The sequence below is a fragment of the Staurois parvus genome, unplaced genomic scaffold, assembly GCF_062004578.1.
Source record: "Staurois parvus isolate SC_StPar_1 unplaced genomic scaffold, SC_StPar_1.0 ptg001036l, whole genome shotgun sequence".
Taxonomy (NCBI): Eukaryota; Metazoa; Chordata; class Amphibia; order Anura; family Ranidae; genus Staurois; species Staurois parvus.
The window spans coordinates 504,892-530,231 of NW_028318832.1; the positions used below are offsets into that span (position 1 = coordinate 504,892).

At 45.4% G+C, this 25,340-nt stretch overlaps 1 protein-coding gene across 3 annotated transcripts; it reads left to right on the forward strand.

Annotated features, from left to right (window-relative positions):
- Positions 1-1,097: 1,097 nt before the first annotated feature.
- Positions 1,098-24,738, forward strand: LOC149441024 (thialysine N-epsilon-acetyltransferase-like). 3 transcript variants are annotated; one of them, XM_089657860.1, is made up of 6 exons: positions 1,098-1,228; positions 3,661-3,712; positions 16,376-16,462; positions 17,987-18,088; positions 20,030-20,070; positions 24,153-24,738. In XM_089657860.1, exons 1-6 carry the CDS (start codon positions 1,109-1,111, stop codon positions 24,351-24,353), a joined length of 603 nt encoding a protein of 200 aa, XP_089513986.1. In that variant the 5' UTR covers positions 1,098-1,108; the 3' UTR covers positions 24,354-24,738. The 3 variants fall into 3 exon arrangements, with proteins under 3 accessions (XP_089513986.1, XP_089513984.1, XP_089513985.1); XM_089657858.1 differs by lacking the exons at positions 1,098-1,228; positions 3,661-3,712 and adding an exon at positions 15,642-15,848 and having other exon boundaries at positions 15,968-16,462; XM_089657859.1 differs by lacking the exons at positions 1,098-1,228; positions 3,661-3,712 and adding an exon at positions 15,648-16,204.
- The last annotated feature ends 602 nt before the right edge of the window (positions 24,739-25,340 follow it).

Sequence of the window (25,340 nt, forward strand, 5' to 3'; positions counted from 1 at the left end):
CATTAAAATAGAGACAAAGGTACCCCCCATATTGAGGGTATGTGGCCTGGCATGGTTCAGAGGGGCACATGCTCCCCTCTCCTTTCCGAGGCTGTAAGGTAACATGCTCAAATAAAATTCTGGTGTGGATTTTTGCGGAGAACCCCATGAACATCTAGGGTAGGGGTTGGTGTGGGTTTTGGCGGTAAACCCCATGAGCATCTAGGGTAAGGGTCTGGTGTGGGTTTTTGCGGTGAACCCCATGAACATCTAGGGTAAGGGTCCGGTGTGGGTTTTTGCGGTGAACCCCATGAACATCTAGGGTAAGGGTCTGGTGTGGGTCTTTGCGGTGAACCCCATAAACATCTAGGGTAGGGGTCTGGTGTGGGTTTTTGCGGGAAACCCCATGAACATCTAGGGTAAGGGTCTGTTGTGGATTTTTGCGGGGAACCCCATGAACATCTAGGGTAAGGGTCTGTTGTGGATTTTTGCGGGGAACCCCATGAACATCTAGGGTAAGGGTCTGTTGTGGATTTTTGCGGGGAACCCCATGAACATCTAGGGTAAGGGTCTGGTGTAGGTTTTTGCAGTGAACCCCATAAACATCTAGGGTAGGGGTCTGGTGTGGGCTTTGCGGGAAACCCCATGAACATCTAGGGTAAGGGTCTGTTGTGGATTTTTGCGGGGAACCCCATGAACATCTGGGGTAGGGGTCTGATGTAGGTTTTTGCAGGGAACCCCATGAACATCTAGGGTAAGGGTTCAGTGTGGATTTTTGCAGGGAACCCCATGAACATCTAGGGTAGGGGTGTGGTGTGGGTTTTTGCGGGGATCCCCATGAACATCTAGGGTAGGGGTCTGGTGTGGGATTTGCGGGGATCCCCATGAACATCTAGGGTAAGGGTCTGGTGTGGGATTTGCGGGGATCCCCATGAACATCTAGGGTAAGCTCAGATCCCTGGATACACTCTTTCCTCTTCCATAATCATTCTCTATGATGTGATCTCAGGTCAGGTGACTGCCAACAAGGGGTTAAATCTCCACCAGGTCATCAGACCCAGCAATGTGACAGGAGGAGTGAGACTCTCCTGCAGTCTGGATGGACTCTGACCAGAGAAAGTGCTGAGGCATGCTTGTCAGAGGAGAGGCGTCAGCAAGTGTGCGGGTGTATGTGAGCGACACCATGGCCGGATACAGGGTGCGAGCGGCGGAGTCGGGGGACTGCGAGGAGATCATACGGATGATAAAGGTGGGATGATGGGATTTCTATTCCTATAGAAAGGTAGCAGGTGACCCTCAATAGTCATCTCCCACTCCCCCAACAGTCCTCTCTCCTCCCCCTCAACAGTCCTCTCCCAGCACTGTATGGTGTCCAAGTAAATCCTCGACACTCATGTCTATCTCTCAAGGATTATGAGGGGTTCCCACCATCCTTGTGCTGATTTCCCGGGTCTGTACACCCGCTGTGCCCATTATGAGGGGTTCCCATCATCCCTGTGATGGGACTGTCCCTTCTCCAGAAGACTCTGTGTCTAGGCTTAGCCTATCTCTTTCACAAGCCTGAGTCTGGACTTGCCTGCTTCCCCTGCATTGCAGAGTCCAAAAACGGGAAATGACACCACAAAGCTATATACTGTATCCTCTGTCCCAAACATGGCTGCCCAGATCCCAAGGGATCTCCACCCACGTGGCACAGGCTCCACCCAGGTGGCACCCGAAGCCCATGGAAGAGGACATCACAGACCTCCCACTGGAAGACAGGACAAAAGGGAAATCCTTCTCTACAACATGATTCCAATGAAGGCAAGAAGGAAACGTATTATATTGCAGCTTTTCAATTCCTAGATGTGCCGGCTGCATTAGTTTTCTTTTATGGTGTCACGGGTCGCCCACAGCGACTAGCTAACCGAGCCGCGCATGTGCAGCTGTGACTTGGGGTAAGAGGGAATAAGGGGGACTTAACTTTGAATATATGAAACCGTATAAAAGACCGGTCGTGATGTACTTTCACAGCCCGCACTACCTCTTGGCCACCACCAGATGGAGACTCCAATCCAACTGGCTGACTACACACACTGGCAGATACAAATCTCATATACAATCTGGTGCACTGATTAGAGTTGAGGAGCAGCTTAGCAATCACACACCCTTCTAGGATTCCTCCAGCTAGAACCCCGGTGTTAATCACTCTTCCACTGTCCACACACCTGACACACCACAAAAGGTAGCCTGCCACCACCCAACAGTTTATCCGCAGAACGGTCTGTTGGGACACCCCACACACACACATCTCCTTCTGGCAGATCTGTTACCTTTTACAATCTGCACGCAATCTGCCCACACACAGTGCAATTGCATACAGATTGGCTATGAGCTGGACCGAGTGTATAAAGACACAAACATACAATACAATCTAATCTCTCCAATCTAATTTCTCCGGATATATGAGCCTGTGCTTAGTACCCAGAAGTCACTAATTAATTTTAAGATTTAATTTCCCACAAGTGGGCGAGGCATAAAATAAGTACAAAGTATAAAAAGTTACGTAAAATACAAGAAGACACACAAATGACTATTCACTATAAAATGAAAGGGAATAAAACTTTTACCGAGATCTATCCTGCGACTGGAGCAAGCCAGAGCGTCAGCAATCCATCAGTCAAATCGAACCGGCTCCATATGAATTACAATGTCCCAATGTCCGGGTACTCAATTTATGGGGATTTGGACGTAGGCGGGACATTAATCCTCGGTTAGTTGACTCTGGGGGGGTGTTCCTGTACCCGCCCACAGGATGTTCTGAGTGCTGACCTGCCCAACATCAATCGGACCAAGACCGGCTTTAATCACCAAGTCAGGGATTGGATTTCTGACACCAGCGCATCAGTCTGATCACGACCATACCAATCACTGCTCCATTATCGCACTCCAGCGCCACTTAACCATTTCCTGCATTTTCCTTGCATGTTACATAGGCCACAAATACGGTTTTATATGTTGATGTGACCCACAGAGTGCCCTATCAGAAGAAAGTATTTTCATCTCTCTGCAACTAATATTTTAGCTTTTATGAGAGATGAAACCTTTCCTTTTGTATATTCTTTTAGCGCTCCCCAGACAGATCAGAGACCCCCTGGTGTCATGAAGCTGAAATGTCTGAGTTTCTCTTTTCAGCTTCAGGAAGATGGCCAAGTCTGATTACATATCGGTGACAAAATCTTATTAGCACCCAGGTGTCACTTCCAGCCTGAGGAAGCTGCTCTGTCTCATTTCAGATGCTAATGGGTGACCATCTGTGTCTGAGTACCTATGTCTGAATATTTCTTTAATAAAGAGGACTGAACTAAATTCACATTGTCATATTCTCTACAAGTCACATCTTATCTACTCAAATCTGTACATTCATGTCACATACGGTTTCTTCTATTTCCACCTGTTGACCTGCCTACTTCTGTCCCAGATGCTGGGTGTCATTCTCGGTATCTGTCCTTATTCTGTATGTATGGACTCTGCACAGTCCCACTTCTCCTGTCCTGGATGCCGGGTGTCCTTCTCGTTATCTGTCCCTATTCTGTATGTATGGATTCTGCACAGTCCCATTTCTGTCCCGGGTGTCATTCTCAGTAGTAGTGATCAGTGTATCCAGTAGGGGGTGCTGTACTGAGTGTCTATATTTTGCAGGAATTGGCAGAATGCCTGAAGATGTCGGATGAGATGATGAATACGGCAGAAGGTAGGCGGGGCTGCTGTCTCAGTATTGGTGACGCCCAGTTTAGGGTACATGGAGAGGGAGGAACTTTTTTTTTTTCTCCTAAATATAACTTTGGGGGAAGGGGGGGGGGGGTTCTGCAGATATTTGGAATAATCGGTAATCCAATGAGCTGTCATCAGTTTAACAATTTTGGGAAAATTGGGAGGAGGGGGTTGGGTCATGTTTATCCTGGATATGACTTTGCATCCAGGAAATAAGTGCTGTACTGTACATTTTTATCTGTACCACCCGATCTCTGTACCTTCTACCTGTACCACCCACTCCCTGTACCTTCTGCCCCATGTACCGCCCTATTGCCTGTACCTTCTGCCCCATGTACCGCCCTCTTGCCTGTACCTTCTGCCCCATGTACCGCCCTCTTGCCTGTACCTTCTGCCCCTTGTACCGCCCTCTTGCCTGTACCTTCTGCCCCATGTACCGCCCTCTTGCCTGTACCTTCTGCCCCATGTACCGCCCTCTTGCCTGTACCTTCGGCCCCATGTACCGCCCTCTTGCCTGTACCTTCTGCCCCTTGTACCGCCCTCTTGCCTGTACCTTCTGCCCTGCCCCTTGTACCGCCCTCTTGCCTGTACCTTCTGCCCCTTGTACCGCCCTCTTGCCTGTACCTTCTGCCCAGTTGTACCGCCCTCTTGCCTGTACCTTCTGCCCAGTTGTACCGCCCTCTTGCCTTTACCTTCTGCCCCATGTACCATCCTATCCCTGTACCTTCTACCTATATCACCCACTCCCTGTACCTTCTGCCCCATGTAGCGCCATACTGCCTATACCTTCTGCCCCATGTACCGCCATACTGCCTCTACCTCCTGTCCCTGTCCCTTCTGCCTCATGTACCTCCCTGTACCTACTGCCCTTTCCCTGTTCCTTTATCTTGTTCCACCCTATCCTAGTACTTTCTGCCCCATGTACCACCCTATTTTTGTACCTTCTGCCCCATGTACCTCCCTATTGCCTGTACCTTCTGCCTCATGTACCTCCCTGTGCCTACTGCCCTATCACTGTTCCTTTTCCTTGTTCCACCCTATCCTAGTACCTTCTGCCCCCTGTACCACCCTATCTCTGTACTGCCCTAACCTTGTACCTTCTTCCCCATGTACCCCCCTTTTGTCTGTACCTTCTGCCTCATGTACTGCCCTGTGTCTTCTGCCTCATGTACAGCCCTGTCCCTGTTACTTTTCCTTGTACCACCCTATCCCAGTACCTTCTGCCCCCTGTACCACCCTATCCCTATTCCACCCTATCCTTGTACCTTCTGCCTCATGTGCCTACTGCCCTATTCCTGTTCCTTTTCCTTGTTCCACCATATCCTTGTACCTTCTGCCTCATGTACTGCCCTGTCCCTGTGTACCTTCTGCCTCATGTACCGCCCTGTCCCTGTTCCTTTTCCTTGTACCACCCTATCCCAGTACCTTCTGCCCCCTGTACCACCCTATCCCTGTACTGCCCTATCCCTGTACCTTCTGCCCCCTGTACCACCTGTCGTGGAATGTCAGTCAGACCACACTCTTACTGTGAACAAAGTAAATGTTTCTTCATATCATACATGTGCATGAGCCTGTACAGGGGAGGACTGGCCAACAGTTGCTCTTCTACAATGGTTATTGAAAGGTTGTCGATAGCCCCTGGCTATCAGTCTTTATAGTCGGTTTCAGGTACGGACGCGTCGGGGAGATTGACTTCATCTCAGAAAAGACAACAGACATACACATACACACAGTGATAGTTGAAATCAATCTCTCAAGTTTATTAGCGGGAAGAAAATTAATATAACAGAAAAAAGAAAGGTGGGGGGCACAGAGTATCAAAAAGCTGAGTTGTCAGTATTTGATTGGCTAAATACAAAAAGACAAACATTGACGTCAATTCTGAAAAGTGATGAGAAGTGGAGTTTCACTTTCCCAGGAATAAAAGTTTCTAAATTGTTTTAAAACACTTATCTACTACATACAATAGAATCTCACTAGATACTTGTCAAGGCTATGAACATGACTTTCTCAGGCCTTGAAATCAGTTACAAGTATCCAACAATTATTTTCCCATGGGACAGAAGTATTTGACTTTTAATTATATCATAACAGAAACAGGTGCTGTTAATACAAATAATTGAATACTATCTCCTCTACCAAGGCTAAGCTTAAGATAAAAAATAGAAGAATATTGTGAGTACAGTTCTATAACACATAACTGACAGCATATTTTCATTAACTCATTCTGGGTATAATACAAAACAATTAATCAACATGTTAGTACAAAATATAAAATGGAGTGGAGGAAAACAAAATGACAGACCTAAAAGACATACATTTCCCTTCAATCCCTTCTTAAAATCATTATTTACATATATGATTTTTATTCCCCAATTATACAACATAGTTCTTTTTCTGCTTCTTTTTGTATTTGGCTAGATAACTGTGGTACTCTTTGGGTTTTGGGTTCAGTGGGGCAGTTTGTTCTTAGATCTCTTCTGCATACATAGTCATTAGAGATGAGCGAATTTTTCAAAAATTCGATTCGCCTGATTCGCCGAATTTTCCGAAAAAATTTGATTTGATTTGAATTTATTTGCTGCGAATTTTACTTATAAAAAGGGTTTCTAGGCTTCAGAGAGCCTTTATATTAGTGCAGAACACTGTATCTTTAATTTAAATGCCCTTGGAGTCTGCTGGGGAAGAGAAATAATACTGTCAGTCAGTATGACATGCAGATGAGTGCCGTCGATCTTAGAATCACCGCACACTTCACTCATTTGGCCAGTCACGGGGCCAAAGAAGAAGAAGGAGAAGAAGAAGAAGAAGAAGAATGAAAAGAAGAAGAAGAAGAAGAAGAATGAAAAGAATGAAAAGAAGAAGAAGAAGAAGAAGAATGAAAAGAATGAAAAGAATGAGAAGAAGAAGAAGAATGAAAAGAATGAAAAGAAGAAGAAGAAGAATGAAAAGAATGAAAAGAAGAATGAAAAGAATGAAAAGAAGAATGAAAAGAAGAATGAAAAGAAGAATGAAAAGAAGAATGAAAATAAGAAGAAGAATGAAAAGAAGAATGAAAAGAATGAAAAGAAGAATGAAAATAAGAAGAAGAATGAAAAGAAGAATGAAAAGAATGAAATGAAGAATGAAAAGAAAAATGAAAATAAGAAGAAGAATGAAAAGAAGAATGAAAAGAAGAATGAAAAGAAGAATGAAAATAAGAAGAAGAATGAAAAGAAGAATGAAAAGAATGAAAAGAAGAATGAAAATAAGAAGAAGAATGAAAAGAAGAATGAAAAGAATGAAAAGAAGAATGAAAATAAGAAGAAGAATGAAAAGAAGAATGAAAAGAATGAAAAGAAGAATGAAAATAAGAAGAAGAAGAATGAAAATAAGAATAATTCCAGTAAAGCAAAAAGTGTATGTGCAGAGTTCCTCTATTTCTGACAGTTCTCTGACAGTTCTTTCACATTTACAGCGATTGAAACATTGTATCTATTTGTTTCCTAATAAAAACATCTGTATCCTAAATGGAAACAAATACATACAATGTTTCAACCGCTGGAAATGTGAAAGAACTGTCAGAGAACTGTCAGAAATAGCGGAGCTCTCTGCAGGGACACTTTTGCCGGCTGTAGAAGGGATGAAAACGGCCGATCAGGAAAAATTCGATTCGACCATCCGAAGTTGGCAAAAATTCGGATTCGATGCGAATTGAATTTTTCCTGAAATTCGAAACGAATTCCACTTCGCCTGATTCGATTCGCTCATCTCTAATAGTCATACCTATTCCTTTGTTCATAAGCTTCTTAATGCACGGAAGGATGTAGCAAACCACAAAACCTATGGTAACTAATATAATCAGGATAATAATAGCAAGCTGCACTAGTGTGTTTCCAGCTAGTGAACCACCCAAAATACTAATCCCAAAGGTTGTCTAAACCGGAGTTCTTCTTAAACTCTATAGACAAGTCTTCGAGTTTCTTTATGGCTAATGTGACTTTGCCATTTGGGCCTGTGTTGTCTAGAATGTAAGTGCAACAAATGTCTACCATGTCTATGTATTTCCATGTACCACTCTTCTCAGCTAGAATCATATCTAGGGCTATCCTGTTCTGGAATGTCATCTATGAAATGGCTTCTAATTGTTCAGCAGTTCCTTTTAGGCATCCCTAGTATAATTAACAAATCTTTATTGATTATATTAATTATAATTTATCCAATCAACGTTCTTATTTATGGTGACAATGAAAAATATAGACTCAAATCCAGTTGCTGCTTGGTTTTTGGCCTTGAACTCGTCTGGAACCCCTCTTGGTATCCCTATGGCATCTATATATACATGGCTAACATCATGTGCAGTATGATACATATTACACAACCAGAGTAAGTGGGAGTTATGGGAACATTGTACACTTTGGCAGTAATCAATAATAAAGGTGACAACCTCAGTATTTGATGAATTATACCACAATATGGTGTGGCCTGAGTCCTGTATTATCACCATTTCACCATGGCTAGGTGCCAATAAAATCAGTATGATCAGGAGAAAGTGGCAGAACCATGGTCCAAAATTGGGGAAGCAGTTCATCTTCTTCAGGGTCAGGGTTTTCTACCCCCATTAGTACCCCTTTTCCTTGATTGTCCTGTTCGAGGTCAGGGCTTTCTGCCCCCGTTAGTACCTCCTTTCCTATTTCCTTGGGTCTGGTCCTGGGCCTTTCTCAACCAGCTTCGCTCTGGAAGCATGGATCCAGATGGAACTATGTTCTGTGAGAACTGCTGTTCTGGTTACTGCTACAACCGTAATTTCTGGTCCATAAGCGAAATCCTGCTGTTTCTTGTTTCTCGTCAGCTGTTTCACCACAATACGATCTCCGGCCTGGAACGGGTGGGTATTTTCCTGTAAAAAAAATGGAAACTTGCGGATAACATCGTTCTCTTTTTGTGGGATACATTTCTGGCCATCGGGAAAACACATCTGTGACCACACAAGCTGGTTGTTGTCTTCCCTTTTTGTTTGGGGTATGTGTGTAAAGTCAATTTGAAAAAGGTGTTGTGGGGTAAGGCAGGTGTTGATGCATGGCTTTATTTGGGTTGTTTGGGTTACTCCTGATACATGTGATGCATCTTTTCACATAATCTTGTACTAACTCCGCCATTCCTGTGATATAAAAATCTTTTTGAAGTTGTTTTAGGGTTGCCTTCCATCCTATATGTCCTATCCCATGGTATTGTGCAATGTATATCGGGGCGCTACACCGTGGGGTGCATGGTTTCCCCTCTTTGCAGATTAATCCAGTCTTTGGATTCTTCTGTAAAATAGGGTAGCACCAGTCTTCGAGCTCCTTTGTGGAAGCTGACTGCTGCAACGTTGTGATCAATTGGAAATCATCTGGGAGGATGGGGCATAAAGTGGGCATCTGCAGTAAAACAAATTGTTGTTGAGCTACCTTCTTTTCTTCATAATCTGCTAGAGCGTTACCTTTTGTTATATCATCGTCCCCTTTGGTTGGTGCTCTGCAGTGTATGACAGCAAGTTCCCTGGGAAGTGTGAGAGCCTTGAGCAAATTGGCTATTAGTTGGGAATGGGCAATCTTTTTTCATCAGCTCCTATGCAGCCTCTGAGAAACCATAATACACCATGGTCATACACTGTTCCATAGGCATATTTGGAATCCGTGTAAATAGTGACAGACTGATCTTTGTACAGTTCACATGCTCTAGTGAAAACAATCAATTCAGCAGCCTGGGCTGATTGAAAAGGGATGTGTCATTTGGCCTAGTGCAGGGGCCATCTATGAAAACAACATCAGCATTTGGGATTGGAATCTTTGATAAATCTAGTCTGGGTGAAATATTAGCCTCAATGGATTTGAGGCAGTCATGAGCCTCGGGTCCTAGATTGTTTTACAATTTGAGACCCAACAGTGCGTTTAAGATCATTGCTGGACCTGAGTTGTTATACTTGATATGCAACATGGGGTTGCTCATCAAGATAACCTCATATCCGCTGAGTTGTTTGGAGGACATGTGCTGAGTGTGTATATTTCTTAGTAAAATAGCTACATTATGTGTAGTGTGCAATATCATGGGGTGTCCTAAGGTGAATGACATAGACATCTCCACAGTCATAACATAAAATGCCAACACTTTGAGACACGCAGGCATGCCTTGGACCTGAACTGGCACCATTTTTGAGAAAAAAGCTACAGGGCGAAGTCTGCCTCCGTGCTCCTGGGCGAGTACACCAGCCATGGTCTTACAATTGTCCCTTACATACACATGAAACATTTTTACATAGTCAGGGAGGCTGAGGCCTGGGGCAGTTATCATTGCATTTTTCAAATACACATATGCATCAACCATGTCATCTGACCACTTAACAATTTCTGACATTTTCTTGGGTTGTGACTTGTAATAATAGGAACAGTCAGGTATCCACTGGCGGCAGTAACCAATGGCTCCAAGAAAGGAGAGCATATCTTTCTTGGTTTGTGGGCGGGCAAGTTTCAGGAGAGCCACAGCTCTCTTTGGACTGACTTTCCTTTCCTCCTTTTGTAAGCACAAAACCCAGATATTCAACACTTATTTTACACCATTGTAGTTTTTTCTTTGACACTTTGTGTCCACCTTCAAAAAGGCATTTCAACAAACTCTCCCCATCCCTCAGGCCGGCACCCTTAGTGAGACTGCAGAGGCAAATGATATCCGCGTACTGCAGCAGGACTGACCCATAGTCCGGTGTCCACCCCCTCAGAGTGGCCTGGAGAACAGTTGCGTAGACTACAGAAAAATCTACAAAAAACCCCGAGGCATTAAACAGAAAGCAAAAATGGGCTGTGTCTCTGCATCAACAAGGACGCTAAAAAATGCATTTGCTAAATCAATTACTGAAAAACATTCAGCATCAGACGGTATGGCTGTAAAAAAGATGGAATGTCAAACACCAACAGAACAATATTTTGTAATACAGTCAATGTCCTCTATTTCTAAACATGTAATTATTAACGTGTCTCTTACAGTGAGAAATGGATATTCCTTGGTTTGTGTCACCACCTTGTATCTGGTTCTACCTGCCCTTCCTAGGACTGAAAATTTAACATATTCCTGCTTTATTTGCCAAATCTACTAATAGGGACCCTGATATCTCTTTTAATCCTTCAGCAGAAAAGGTTTCCTCATCCTGTGAGGAATCAGGAATTCCTTGGGTGGGGGTTCAGGTTGGTCTTCCACCGCGTCCTAGACTGGGACAGGGATGGGGCTGTGGGTTGGATTTTCTGCTGTGCTGCAATAAAAAATTCACGTCCTCTTTGGAGAAGGAAAGATATATTCTGTCAGTACGGAGCTGACAGTACGGAGCGGGTCTAGTAACACGTGACCACTTATCACTCTCAACAAAAGATAGACAGTAAGAACTTAAATATTGACTCTATTTCAATGACTTTGACCCATTCACTTACCAACCGGGTTCACTTATTTGCATAAACAAATTATCTTATACTCTATGCATTTGATAAAAGAAGCAAAGAAAAGAAAGTTGGTTACCCTCAACAGACTCGTTAAGACTCTGTAATTATACCTAGACCCTGTCTAGGTATTTCAAATGTAGACCCCGTCTACATAAATCACCTTTCCTTATCTGAGTCTCCCGGAGACTCAATGAAGTATTCCCGGAATACTCCTGTCACAATTCAGAGATCGAGAGTTAAGTCAGAGCCCACGGACAGCCGGACAGACAGACAGATTTTGTTTATCTTACCGAGTGACCGCAAACGGGTTGACCTCCCGATCTCGGTGGGACCTCCAATTGAAAGGTTGTCGATAGCCCCTGGCTATCAGTCTTTATAGTCGGTTTCAGGTACGGACGCGTCGGGGAGATTGACTTCATCTCAGAAAAGACAACAGACATACACATACACACAGTGGTAGTTGAAATCAATCTCTCAAGTTTATTAGCGGGAAGAAAATTAATATAACAGAAAAAAGAAAGGTGGGGGGCACAGAGTATCAAAAAGCTGAGTTGTCAGTAATTGATTGGCTGAATACAAAAAGACAAACATTGACGTCAATTCTGAAAAGTGATGAGAAGTGGAGTTTCACTTTCCCAGGAATAAAAGTTTCTAAATTGTTTTAAAACACTTATCTACTACATACAATAGAATCTCGCTAGATACTTGTCAAGGCTATGAACATGACTTTCTCAGGCCTTGAAATCAGTTACAAGTATCCAACAATTATTTTCTCATGGGACAGAAGTATTTGACTTTTAATTATATCATAACAGAAACAGGTGCTGTTAATACAAATAATTGAATACTATCTCCTCTACCAAGGCTAAGCTTAAGATAAAAAATAGAAGAAGAATATTGTGAGTACAGTTCTATAACACATAACTGACAGCATATTTTCATTAACTCATTCTGGGTATAATACAAAACAATTAATCAATATGTTAGTACAAAATATAAAATGGAGTGGAGGAAAACAAAATGACAGACCTAAAAGACATACATTTCCCTTCAGTTATGTATACTGTGTAGGAGACACACACATGGTTGGCCATCATTGTTAGATGTTAGCAGCTCATCACCGGATCCAGTTTGGAATAAATGACCAAGTATGGCACGGCACATTATAACCGAACAACAAACGAGGTGCAGGGCGACCTTTGCCATACGTTCCCACATGGTCAGAAAACATTTCTAGCTTGCTTGTTTTGGCTTCTTAAAAAGGTCCCAGGACTCGGGTTTGACCCAGAATGTTTATAGCAGCAGTTACGTAGTATTTATGTATGTATTTGATAGCTGAGGCCTACTTCCTTGTCACCCCCTATCCCTATATGTGACCCCAATGGTGGATTGTATACATGAGCACCACTCCTGCAGAGGCGGCTCTAGGCTTTGTGAGGCTTACTTCCTTGTCACCCCCTATCCCTGTATGTGACCCCAATGGTGGATTGTATACATGAGCACCACTCCTGCAGAGGCGGCTCTAGGCTTTGTGAGGCCTACTTCCTTGTCTCCCCCTATCCCTATATGTGACCCCAATGGTGGATTGTATACATGAGCACCACTCCTGCAGAGGCGGCTCTAGGCTTTGTGAGGCTTACTTCCTTGTCACCCCCTATCCCTGTATGTGACCCCAATGGTGGATTGTATACATGAGCACCACTCCTGCAGAGGCGGCTCTAGGCTTTGTGAGGCTTACTTCCTTGTCACCCCCTATCCCTGTATGTGGCCCCACTCACACCCATAATGGGGAAAATCATTCAATAAAAATGAACTGGGGGATGGGTAAGGCAGCCATTGGCAGTTGTGAAGTGGGGCTAACAATTTAGGTGTGTTGTAACCCGTAACTCTCTCCTCTGTGTTAGGTCTGGGGGGGGGGGGTTGGAGGGTGGAAAAAAGTAAATTATAAGCTGACAGCGCAAATACAGTACATACTACCTGCAGGCCAAGACATGAGGTGCCAACTGCCACTAGCTCCTCCTCTGCCGCACTGATAATCTTTTCCTGTGGAGCGCCCCTCCTTGTAGATCCGGCACAGATAGGGCTGTGCTGTGGAGAGCCCCTCCTTGTTAGGCCCAGCACTGATAATCCTGTCCTGTGGCGTGCCCCTCCTTGTTAGGCCCAGCACTGATAATGCTGTCCTGTGGAGTGCCCCTCCTTGTTAGGCCCAGCACTGATATCACTGTCCTGTGGATGGGAAGGGTGACGAGTATGAATGCAATGTCACTCCTCATTGGCTGGCAGGTGGAGCTGCAGAATGGTTACACCCAAGCTGAGGGACGGGGCTCTTAAGGCAGCCCGAGCACAGCAGTGTTCAGGTCCCTGGTCCCCAAAGCTGGGGTAATGTTAGACTGGTGTTTCTCAATCTGTTTTCGAGGAACCCCTGGCAAAAATTTCTCGGGTAATCCCTGAAATAATGTTCACATCTGCAGCTCACAGAACATCGGTGGGATCAGCAAGATGTTGAGAATAACAATTTGTTTTAGAAATGGCATTAAATAAAAATATATATGAATACGTATTGATTTCATAGGACACGAGAGCTTTCTGGGTCCAACCTGAGATACACAATGTGTGTGTGTGTGTGGGGGGGGGGGGGCGCAGGAAAGAAGGGTACAGGGGCTCAGGAGGGCACACTACATCAGAGGGAAGCAGGGCCCATTACACAAGAGTAGGACTCATTATGGGGGAGCAGGGCTCACTATGGGGGGGGCAAGGCACATTTTGTGGGAGCAAAATAATAGCAGTCAGACATCACTAACCGGATCAATCACTGTTTTTGGTAGAAATGATATTTCTACATGGCAAATAATTTCCTAGCAGGTGTAGTAGAGTCATAGAAATCCAACAGACCCGACAGTCATGACATGCATGCTGCTGATTCTGTGTCATTGAATCACTCATTGAGGGGCGTGTTCACAATAATAGCCGTGTGGAGTTCTATTAGTGAGGTCATTCATTCTTTGATAAACAGGTGGCAATTATTGCCCTTATTTAAGGAAGGAAGGCAGCAAATGTTGGACATGCTGGTTACAGTGCATTTCTCTCTGAAATTCTGAGGAAAATGGGTCGTTCCAGACATTGTTCAGAAGAACAGCGTACCTTGATTAAAAAGTTGATTGGAGAGGGGAAAACATATAAAGAAGTGCAGAAAATGATCGGCTGCTCAGCTAAAATGATGGCAAATGCTTTAAAATGGCAACCAAAACCTGAAAGACGTGGAAGAAAGCGAAAAACTACCATTGGAATGGATAGAAGAATAGCCAAAATGGGGCGGACTCAGCCAACAATCAGCTCCAGGAAGATGAAAGAAGGTGTGACGTTCCCTGTGAGGACTGTTACAATTAGAAGACGCCGATGTGAAGCCAAGCTATCTGCAAGAAGTCCCCGCAAAGTCCCACTGTTGGAAAAAAGACGTGCTGAAGAGGTTACAATCTGCCAAAGAGCACATTGACCGGCCTAAAGAGAAATGGCGCAACATTTTGTGGGCTGATGGAAGTAAGATTGTTCTTTTTGGGTCTAGTGGGCGGAGACAGTTTGTCAGACGACCCCCAAACACTGAATTCCAGCCACAGTACACTGTGAAGACTGTGAAGCATGGTGGTGCAAGCATCATGATATGGGGATGTTTCTCATACTACGGTGTTGGGCCTATTTATCGCATACCAGAGATCATGGATCAGTTTGAATCCATCAGAATACTTAAAGAGGTCATGCTGCCTTATGCTGAAGAGGAAATGCCCTTGAAATGGGTGTTCCAACAAGACAACGACCCCAAACACACCAGTAAACGTGCAACATCTTGGTTCCAGACCAACAAGATGGACATTATGGAGTGGCCAGCCCAATCCTCGGATCTTCATCCAATAGAAAACTTGTGGGGTGACATCAAAAATGCAGTTTCTGAGGCAAAACCAAGAAATAGAGAAGAACTGTGGAATGTGGTCCAATCATCCTGGGCTGGAATACCTGATCACAGGGGCCAGAAGTTGGGGGACTCCATGCAACACAGATGTACAGCAGTTCTCAGAAACAGTGCGACTACAACCAAATATTCATGAAGTCATTCAAAGGAAAGCAAAATCTTCAAACATTTCTCAGTTTATATAGTGAATGTTGGAGTTTGTAAAGAAGAATACAAACACGGCCATTTTTTTGAACCGTCTAATATTCACTTTTCTTCCATCTTTTTAGAGGAACAACACAAATTTGATGTATTTTTCTCCATGTGGTGATTTGGAATAGAATGTGTCGTGTTCCCAATGCATTTGTGTGGATGGAAATAAAAGCTATTAGGATTTTCAGCTTTATTCACTTTTTTTCAACACACTGCTATTATTTTGAACACAACTGTACAGTATGGGGGGGGGGGGGGCAAGGCACATTACATGGAGGCAGGGCACACTACATGGGACAGAGCACATGGTATATTGCATGGAACAGGACACATTACATGGGAAAAGCACAGGGAACATAGTGTGGGAGAGGGCACAGAGCACATCACACAAGACAGAGCACATTATATGGGACAAGGCACATTACACATTCCGTGGGACAGGGCACATTCTGTGGTACAAATTCCGTGGCACAGGGCACATTCCTTGTCGCCCCCGGGTCACACAAAGCAAGGTAACCCTCCAGCTGACGTCTGAATCTGATTAGACACCCGAATGACTAGCCGGTCTCACCCACATGAGTACAATACCGGCACAGTTGCTGCGATGTAATATCTGCCGTTTCTGTCTCAGCCGGCCTGTGATGGTGCTGCATGTCTGCACGAGTCATCAGAGACCCGGTGAAGTCCATCCAAGCAGGCAGAGGAGAGCCATCCACAAACCTGCCACTGCTGGGAGGCCGGATCAGGATGGGGTCCGCCAACAATGCAGCGGGGGGACGTATGGATCCCCGGGACACCAACATTCCGAGGCAGAAGCAGCACAGCCTCTTTACTGGCAGCAGAGAGGCCCAGTCCGCTACTGTGATAGGTAGATTAGGAGGCCGCAGGGCCCCTGTGAGCGCAAAGCCTTATGCATCCATCTCATTTGCTTCATTACAGAGCCGCCTCTGCACTCCCCTGTACTTTATGTCCAGGCTAATTAGTTGTTGGCATCCATATTTACCAATCTCTGTTTATTTGTTTTTTTTTCTTTCCACAGGGCTGCGCCGTGACGGCTTCGAGGAGCCCTCCCCTCTATTCCGCTGCCTGGTGGTCGAGGAAGAAGATGAACAGAAAAGAGCAGAAGGTATCAGGAGGGGTAAATCTCCCCAATGTGGGAGGGGCAGAGACACCAACTACTGGGGGAAATCTCCCCATTGTGGGAGGGGCAGAGACACCAACTACTGCAGGGAAATCTCCCCATTGTGGGAGGAGCTCTGTGTTTGGCATTATTACCACCATGAAAATCTGGGGAAGTACAATATACACTTGTGTCCAGCAGAGGGCAGCTATCCCATCATTTCTCCGTCCAGAAGAAGAATTCCCATAACTGATACAAAGTTGCATTCATATAAACATATTGAAGGAAGAACATCAATGAATCCAAAGGAAATCCAACCAGAGAGCAACTTTGTATCAGCTATGAGAAATGCAGCATTAGGGGGCATTATCAGTCTATTATTTCCCTCTAATACAAGCAGCACAATATAGATTTGTAATTCATGCAAGAATGAACCTGTATCACCTCTGTTCTTCATCCCTTAGCCCCTCCCCTCACCTCTGTTCTCCATCCCATAGCTCCTCTCCTCCCCTCACCTCTGTTCTCCATCCCATAGCCCCTCCCCTCACCTCTGTTCTTCATCCCATAGCTCCTCTCCTCCCCTCACCTCTGGTCTCCATCCCATAGCACCTCACCTCTGGTCTCCATCCCATAGCACCTCACCTCACCTCACCTCTGGTCTCCATCCCATAGCCCCTCACCTCTGGTCTCCATCCCATAGCGCCTCACCTCACCTCTGGTCTCCATCCCATAGCGCCTCACCTCACCTCTGGTCTCCATCCCATAGCGCCTCACCTCACCTCTGGTCTCCATCCCATAACACCTCACCTCACCTCTGGTCTCCATCCCATAGCACTTCACCTCAACTCACCTCTGGTCTCCATCCCATAGCCCCTCATCTCACCTCACTTCTGGTCTTCTTCCCGCAGCTCCTCCCCCACCTCTGTACTCCTTTTGTTTGAAATCCTTTTTTTGTTTTGTACATTCCCAAATACTTATTTTCATTATTTTATTTATAAAGTGGTGGCAGGTCCCCTTTACAAACATGTAAAGGGGGGGGGGGGGCACCGGTATCTGGGGGCTCCCTTGGTAAAGGTGATTTCCAGATTTTGAGAAGCCCCCTGTCCACAGACCCCCCACAACCACCAGCCAGGGTTGTGGGGAAAAGGCCCTTGTCCTTATTGGCATGGGGACACAGTCCCTATGCCAAGGACATATGGCCTGGTAAGGCCCAGGGTAGTGGGGGACCTCATTTGTTTCCCCCCTACCCCTTCCTAACCTGCTCGGATCAAGGGCCTGGTATGGCTTTTAGGGAGAACCCCATGCACTTTTTTTTTGTTTTGTTTTTTTAAAGATTTTTTTTTTTCCTGTGGGGTCCTTCCTAACCTTCCTACGGGACCTAAAGAGTCTAGTATAGACAAGGGGGACCCCAGACCATTGTGGTGTTTTTATTTAAAAAGAAAAAAAAGTTGTTTTTGTTTGTTTGTTTTTTATTCCCAATTCACAGGCTATGAACTCTAGACTGGTTAATTCCTATTCTTATGTTTTCAGGGCTGCGGCTGGTGGGTTACACCCTGTCCCACTACATCTACACAGCATTTTGGGGGCGATCACTGTACCTGGAGAACATCTATGTCATGCCGCAGTACAGAGGTGGAGTATACCGGATCTTCAATGGGGAGAGGAGAACCAACCAGATCACATGATCACTCGCCCAGATATAGGATGTCCTAGTGTAATGTAAAAATAGTAGATGGACTGGTCCCATAAGTTCAATATTTTCCTCCTCTGGGACATTTCTCTACATTGGAGGTTTGAAGGAATATTTAAAGTTGTGTTTTTAGTTGGACAAAAAAAGAGAACCTGAGGCTGAATTTATCCTTTTTCAGCAGAAAAGTTTTTTTTAAGCTTTTTATATATTTTGGGGGATAAGGGTGATAGCAGAAACTAAAACATATATGTAAAGTTAGAACATTTCTTTCTTCCCTTTTTTTTTTTCTTTCCTTTTTCTTCTTTCTCTCCTCTTCCACCCCCCCCCTTTTTTCCCTCCTTCAAAGAGAAATTGAACCCGTCCTTTTTATATCTGTCTTGGAAATTCGCTTTAATGAATTTCTCCTTACCGTGAGTACTCGCAGTTGGATGCGCAGAAATCCCCCATAAAGCTGTGCGAATCTCGCTTACCACGACTGCAGCTAAACTACACGATTCCTGCCCATCCAGCTACTTTAGCTTCTGTTGAAATGTGGGTGATGGAGCTCCCTTACCCTAGAATGATCACACGACACTCTAAGGTTGGTGTTGCAATTCACATAAGGGCCGGTTTCAGACTCAGCCCCCGGTTTTATTACAAGCAGACACGCCCCCCACATGAATAAAGTCAATCCCCTCCCACCGAACAATGCAATGGGGAGTGCCTATACACGGGATATACATTCCGATTGGAGCATAGCCTTTCCTATTATCTATCACTGGTCCTCCCCCATGAGCCTTCTGAGGTCAGCAGACTTCCTCCCCTTCCCCCCCATGAGCCTTCTGAGGTCAGCAAACTTCCTGTCCTACTAGCTCCTATTGGTATGTAAATTCTCTGTACAAGCATCCCCTAAGGTAAACACCAGTCTGTACCTGGATGGGCCCGATACGATCTTTATTAAAACACATCCATCCAAGATACAGTTCAGATTGGTAATGGGTTGTAAGATATGCATAAGCCTACACGCGGAGTTCGTACCGCTTGGCGCCTTGCGTTATGAAGTCCATGTGGTACTATGCTGCTGATATGTGGATACAGGCCCGCGGTCTACTGCCAGTGGCATTCGCATCGAATGCCGTGGTGGTATACACGCCGGTCTATAAGCGCAGATCCGCCATCTCATCCATTACCGAGCTGAGTACTGTAATACATACATTGTACATGCGCATGGCCCAATTGCAGCCTTCAGAGCTTTAATTAAGCCACACGAGAGACATATGAATAACACGAATATATGACACATTTAAAGTTCAACCAACAATACAAAATTTCCATGACATATCTCAGTATTGGATTTACCCTCACAGTGATGATTCAAGGGTGGGGGAGGGGCCCAGTATTCACAATGCTGATGCCTATGCTCCCAATGGAGAAACAGAAGGTCTAAATTTCCATTTGCAAAACACTCCATTTTACTTGTTTCCTTTTTTTTGCTGTCTATCTCTGTGACGCATGAACAAACACTTCTGTCCTTCCGCCCCATCAGCTTGAGTCAAATTGGCTGTCTCATTTAATGGGCATCTCCTAGTAATCATTTCAAACCAATTAACGACCTTTTCCTGGAAATCCGCCATTGTTTAGCAGGGATGCCTAATGCAGTCTGGTATCTGGATAACCACTAGTGGAAGTCAGGACAGACCTGGATAGGAAACGGTCATGGGATTACAGAGATGCTGTGTGGATCGATATTACAATAACTTCAAAATGACACCATGGGCCCCTCTTCTCCCCGGGCCCCTGTGTGCAGCACTGATAGTGGTATCATTATAGCTGCCTTCCTCTCCTATAGAAAAAATGGGCATGGCGGGTCTCCTCCCTATACTGACCCTTCTTGTCTCTGGCAGGTAAAGGCATCGGCTCCAAGCTGATGATGGCGACAGCAGAGGTGAGTACACGCCGTCTATACATCAGGATTCATACACCCTAAGGGTACTGTTTAGTGTTCCAATATAGAAATAAAAAAATATATATTACACACACTATATTAGCAAAAGTATTGGGCCGCCTGCCTTTCCACACACATGACCTTTAATGGCCCCCCAGTCTTAGTTCGTAGGGTTCAATATTGAGTTGGCCCCGCCCTTTCCACACACATGACCTTTAATGGCCCCCCAGTCTTAGTCCGTAGGGTTCAATATTGAGTTGGCCCCACCCTTTGCAGCTATAACAGCTTCAACTCTTCTGGGAAGGCCGTCCACAAGGTTTAGGAGGGTGTCTATGGGAAGGTTGGACCATTCTTCCAGAAGCACATTTGTCAGGTCAGGCACTGATGTCGGGGGAGGAGGCCTGGCTCGCAGTCTCCACTCTAATTCATCCCAAAGGTGTTCTATGGGGTTGAGGTCAGGACTCTGTGCAGGACAGTCAAGTTCCTGCACCCCAAACTGGCTCCTCCATGTCTTTATGGACCCGGCTTTGTGCACTGGTGAGCAGTCATGTTGCAACAGGAAGGGGCCATCCCCAAACTCTTCCCACAAAGTTGGGAGCATGAAATTGTCCAAAATGTCCCCTTAAGAGTTCCCTTCACTAGAACTAGGGGGCCAAGCCCAACCCCTGAAAAACAACCCCCACCATAATCTCCCCTCCACCAAACTTTACACTTGGTACAATGCAGTCAGGCAAGTACCGTTCTCCTGGCAACTGCAAAACCCAGACACGTCCATTGGACTGCCAGACAGAAAAGTGTGATGGTCACTCCAGAGAACACATCTCCTCTGCTCTAGAGTCCAGTGGCATTGTGCTTTACACCACGGCATCCGATGCTTTTTATTGCACTTGGTGATCTGAAGGCCAAACAAAGTATGGAGGTGTTTGGCTACTGACTATTGGAGACTTCTGCACACTGTGCGCTTCAGCATGCGCTGACCCCGCCCTGTCATGTGACGTGGCCTACCACTTGGTGGCTGAGTGGCTGTTGTTCCCAGTTGCTTCCACTTTGTTATAATCCCACTAACAGTTGAGCGTGGAATATTTAGTAGCCAGGAAATGTCACAGATGGACTTATTGCACAGGTGGCCACCTATCACGGGACCACGCTTGGAGTCACTGAGCTCCTGAGAGCGACCCATTCTTTCACCAATGTTTGTAGAAGCCGTCTGCATGCCTAGGGGCTTGATTGTATACACCTGTGTCCATGGAGGGGATTGGAGCACCTGAATCACATGATTTGGAGGTCTGGCCCAATACTCTCATACATGTGAGAGTGTGTGTGTATAATATATATATATATATTACTGTGTGGATGGTTGGATAGAGAGATGGGTGATGTTTAGAGTCTCACACCTACTATGACCTAGAAAAGGTATCAACAAATCCCCCAATAGCACTCTATAGGTTCATGCTCAGGCACTGTTCCCCATACTAAGCGCACTGAAATATTCCATTGTAGAACTAGCTCGGGTGTCGGCAACCCGCGGCTCCAGAGCCGCATGCGGCTCTTTTTCACCTTTGCTGCGGCTCCGGAGCACACTGCCCACCAGGTGACAGGCAATAGGGTTGCCGTAGCTCAGTGGTCGGCAAGCCGCGGCTCTTTTAATGCAGCTCTTCTGTGTGCCGGGCGCCCGCTCCCCTCCCTCCTCTCGGGCGGCCGCCCCAAAAGTCAGGACTCTGCAGCTAGCCCAGCAATGGGCAAACTACGGCCCGGCAGACAAACATTGGCTGTCAGGATGTAGGCGGGGCAGCGTGACTAACTCCTCTCCTCTCACAGTCCGCCCTGAAGACCGGAACGGCGCGGGAACACGGCGAGAGGAACGCGCGGAGCAAAGGTAAGTGAATTGACACAGGGGGGAATGAATTACTATAGGGGGGAATGAATTACTATAGGGGGGGATGAATTACTATAGGGGGGAATGAATTACTATAGGGGGGGATGAATTACTATAGGGGGGGATGAATTACTATATGGGGGATGAATTACTATATGGGGGATGAATTACTATAGGGGGGGGTGAATTACTATATGGGGGATGAATTACTATATGGGGGATGAATTACTATATGGGGGATGTATTTTCAGTTTTAAAAATGTGGCTCTCAAAATAAATTTCAATCGTGGTTTTGGCGAGATTTGGCTCAGTTGAAAAAAAAGGTTGCCCACCACTGACCTAAGGCTATGATTGTGATTATTACGATACACTGTGGGCCTGATTAACCCTTTGCTTACTGGGCCCTTAAACCCCCTTCATGACCAGAGCGCTTTTTGCAATATATGCAGTGTCGGATTTGTTTTAAATGTTGCAATGGTTTTGCGGCTCCCAGTCTTTTTTTCCCTCTCGGAAACGGGTCCAAGTGGCTCTTTATGTCTTAAAGGTTGCAGACACCTGAACTAGCTGCACACACATGTGTTCCCTCCTAGTCCTAGGAGGAGGCGGAATTGGTGCTTACAGTCCTGGAGATGGGGACACCGAGACCGATATCACATTGCAGGCTGTAATTGCCAGTCAGCCACTTCTGTTTTATTAATAATATCATCTAATCCCTGTACTGTAAACTTTGTATCAATCTCATGTAGAACTAGAAAAGCTACAATTTCTGGGGAAATTGTGTGAAGTGTTCTTGCCTCCACCAGTAGTGGGTTCCTGTGGCAACTCACTCTACTGCAAGGGCACAGAAGAGCTGTTAAAAACAAACTGCTCCAACTTGCTCACTTCACTGGTGATTACAATTTTTAAACTACAACCGTTTAAAGATGGCAAACTCTACACTGAAGAGCTTTATATTGTGAGAATCACAAGACCCAGACCTACATTTTGATGCATAGAATGTCTCTGAAATATTAAAAATGAAGGCACAGTCGCAGTTTAGAAACTGCCCTTCAAATTTGAGGTGGCTAGAGTGGAGTTTCAATGAATGTCAATGGGCGGCATGAGTTGCAAACAAATGGTCATATTGTGAAAACTATCAGGACTATGGCTTAGCCGTGAACATTTTTAGTGGCAGCCGGGATAGCTGAATGTTTTGATATAAGATTTGTGTAGGTGGGCTTGAAAATGAGGGAGTGATGGCAGTTTACAAATCATGTCCTGATTTCTCAGCTCACATTCTAGCTTTTGTCAGCTCCCACTCTAGTTTTGAACATTCCGCTATTCATTCCTATGGGACCAATTTCACCACAAAAACGCCAATATTTTGTGAACCATTTGGCGAAATGTTCCACAAAGTAATAGCCCACCAATCGGGAACAATCCGCACGTTTCCGTATATTACTGTCTATGGAGTGTAAAAACTGTGGGAGGAGTTAGGGGGGTAAATTTGGCTCTAATAATAAGAATCTATATGTGAGATAACAGGAAGTGGTCGCCATGCAGGAACACTTCATAACTCTAAAATTCTTCTGATTTCTCGTTCTCACGATGGGGTTGAATTACTAAAGGCGAGTAGGCTGTGTACTCCACGTTCACGTGAAGGTGCAGTTTCTCTAGATCTGAGAGGAACATGCAAGGAAAATAAAAAACACTATTTTGCCTGGACATGATTTGATGACAGAAATCCGCAGAGCTTCACCTCATTTCAGAGCTTCCCCCTCGGATATGAAGCAACCGCAGTGCGCAGACTATTTTCCTTTATTCATCCCCAATGTGTTTATTAGTAATATTGAGATCTGCAGCCCCCAGACTGGTGTGTTCACCACTGAAACCAGCATCTTTGTTGAACAAGTAGTGCAGGATAAGCCACATAAGCGTACTGCACCCCAGACAGTGGCCAGACTGACCCAAAGAAGATGGATTCATGGACACACCCACTTTTGCTATGTTAGGCCCCACCCATATAAGTGGAAACCAACTCTTTAGAATAAAAGAACATAGTGGGGTGTATACGCCAACACCAGAGCTGAGAATACACTGGATGGACATGGGACCCCCTACTTGGTGTGGTGTAGTAACAAGACCATCCCTTGGATGGGGGGTCAGCTGATGTTACAATATAATGGTGGCTGTGCCGGTCCTCACTGTGTCTCTCCTCTCTCCACAGCTGTGCCGGTCTCTGGGCTGCGCCTGTTTGCTGCTTTTTGTCCATAACTGGAACCAGCCGGCCATCTCATTCTACCAATCCTGCGTGGGGCGCGACATGTCTGAAGAGGAAGGGTGGCACACAATCCGGTTCCTCCCGAATGACCTACAAGAGATGCTTTCTAAGAACTCCAAGAGGGCTGCAGATCCCGGACTGTTATAATGCAGAATAGCTCCGCCTCTTCTTTTTTTCACAAGGAATATGATGGGTGCTCCACCCAGAACTGACCTGACAGGTGAATGACAATCTGATTCACTCGCTGGCTTCTTTCATCTCTTAGGAACTTTGCCTTTATGGTCTGTTCACCCATGGTCACATCTCCCCCTACCTTGTGATGTTGCTACAAGTGGGGGGGATCAGAAGCTACTGGCTGAGTCCACCAAAGACTAAATGATCAGTTTTGGGTAGAGACCTCCTTTGGAATCTTTATCAAGACACTGAAAATTGTATTTTATGTATGGAATTTTTTCTTAATGGACTTTTTTTTTTGGAATGGTCTTAAAAGGGTTCAATCCTTCCAAAAGTGAAAATAAAGCCTTCAAATGCATCTGGTGTCTGGGGAGTCGAAGTGAATGTCCTGGTTTTCCCTGTTCTGTACTATCTCAGCTTTGGTGGGTGGGTTGAAGGATGTTCCTCCTCAACTTCCATTATCCCCTGGATTCTTTACGGCCTCCAATGCTGGCCACCCCCTGATGTTGCTCAGGAGGCGGGGTTTATATTCACCGCTTCCTCTGCTGGCTACTCCCTAGAGCAGGGGTGGGCAACTGTGGCCATCCAGCTGTTGGTGAACTGCAAGTCCCATCATGCCTCTGCCTTTGGGAGTCATGCTTGTAACTGTCAGTTTTGCAATGCCTCATGGGACTTGTAGTTCTACAACAGCTGGAGGGCCACAGTTGCCCACCCCTGCCCTAGAGCACAGGTTTCAAACCGCAGCCCTCCAGTTGATGAACTACAAGTCACAACCATTGGATCACTTTTACAGGCTGCAAAAGAGCCCCCCCCTCCTCCCCTTTTCCACAGCTGCCACCTTTCCTGTTCTCAGCCACATCTGATGCTGTACTCGGCTGTGAGCAGAATGGATGCTATTCCTCCCTCTCTGTGAGTTCAGAGACCAGAAGAGATGAGGATTTTCTCACTTCCAGTTTTGTT

What these genes read in the sequence shown, in the direction of transcription:
- LOC149441024 (XM_089657858.1), top strand. Translation starts at nt 15,988, where the DNA reads ATGTCTGCACGAGTCATCAGAGACCCGGTGAAGTCCATCCAAGCAGGC. An exon ending in TGAACAGAAAAGAGCAGAAG is followed by an intron (nt 16,463 to 17,986) that starts GTATCAGGAGGG and finishes TTATGTTTTCAG; the next exon opens with GGCTGCGGCTGGTGGGTTAC. An exon ending in TGATGATGGCGACAGCAGAG is followed by an intron (nt 20,071 to 24,152) that starts GTGAGTACACGC and finishes CTCTCTCCACAG; the next exon opens with CTGTGCCGGTCTCTGGGCTG.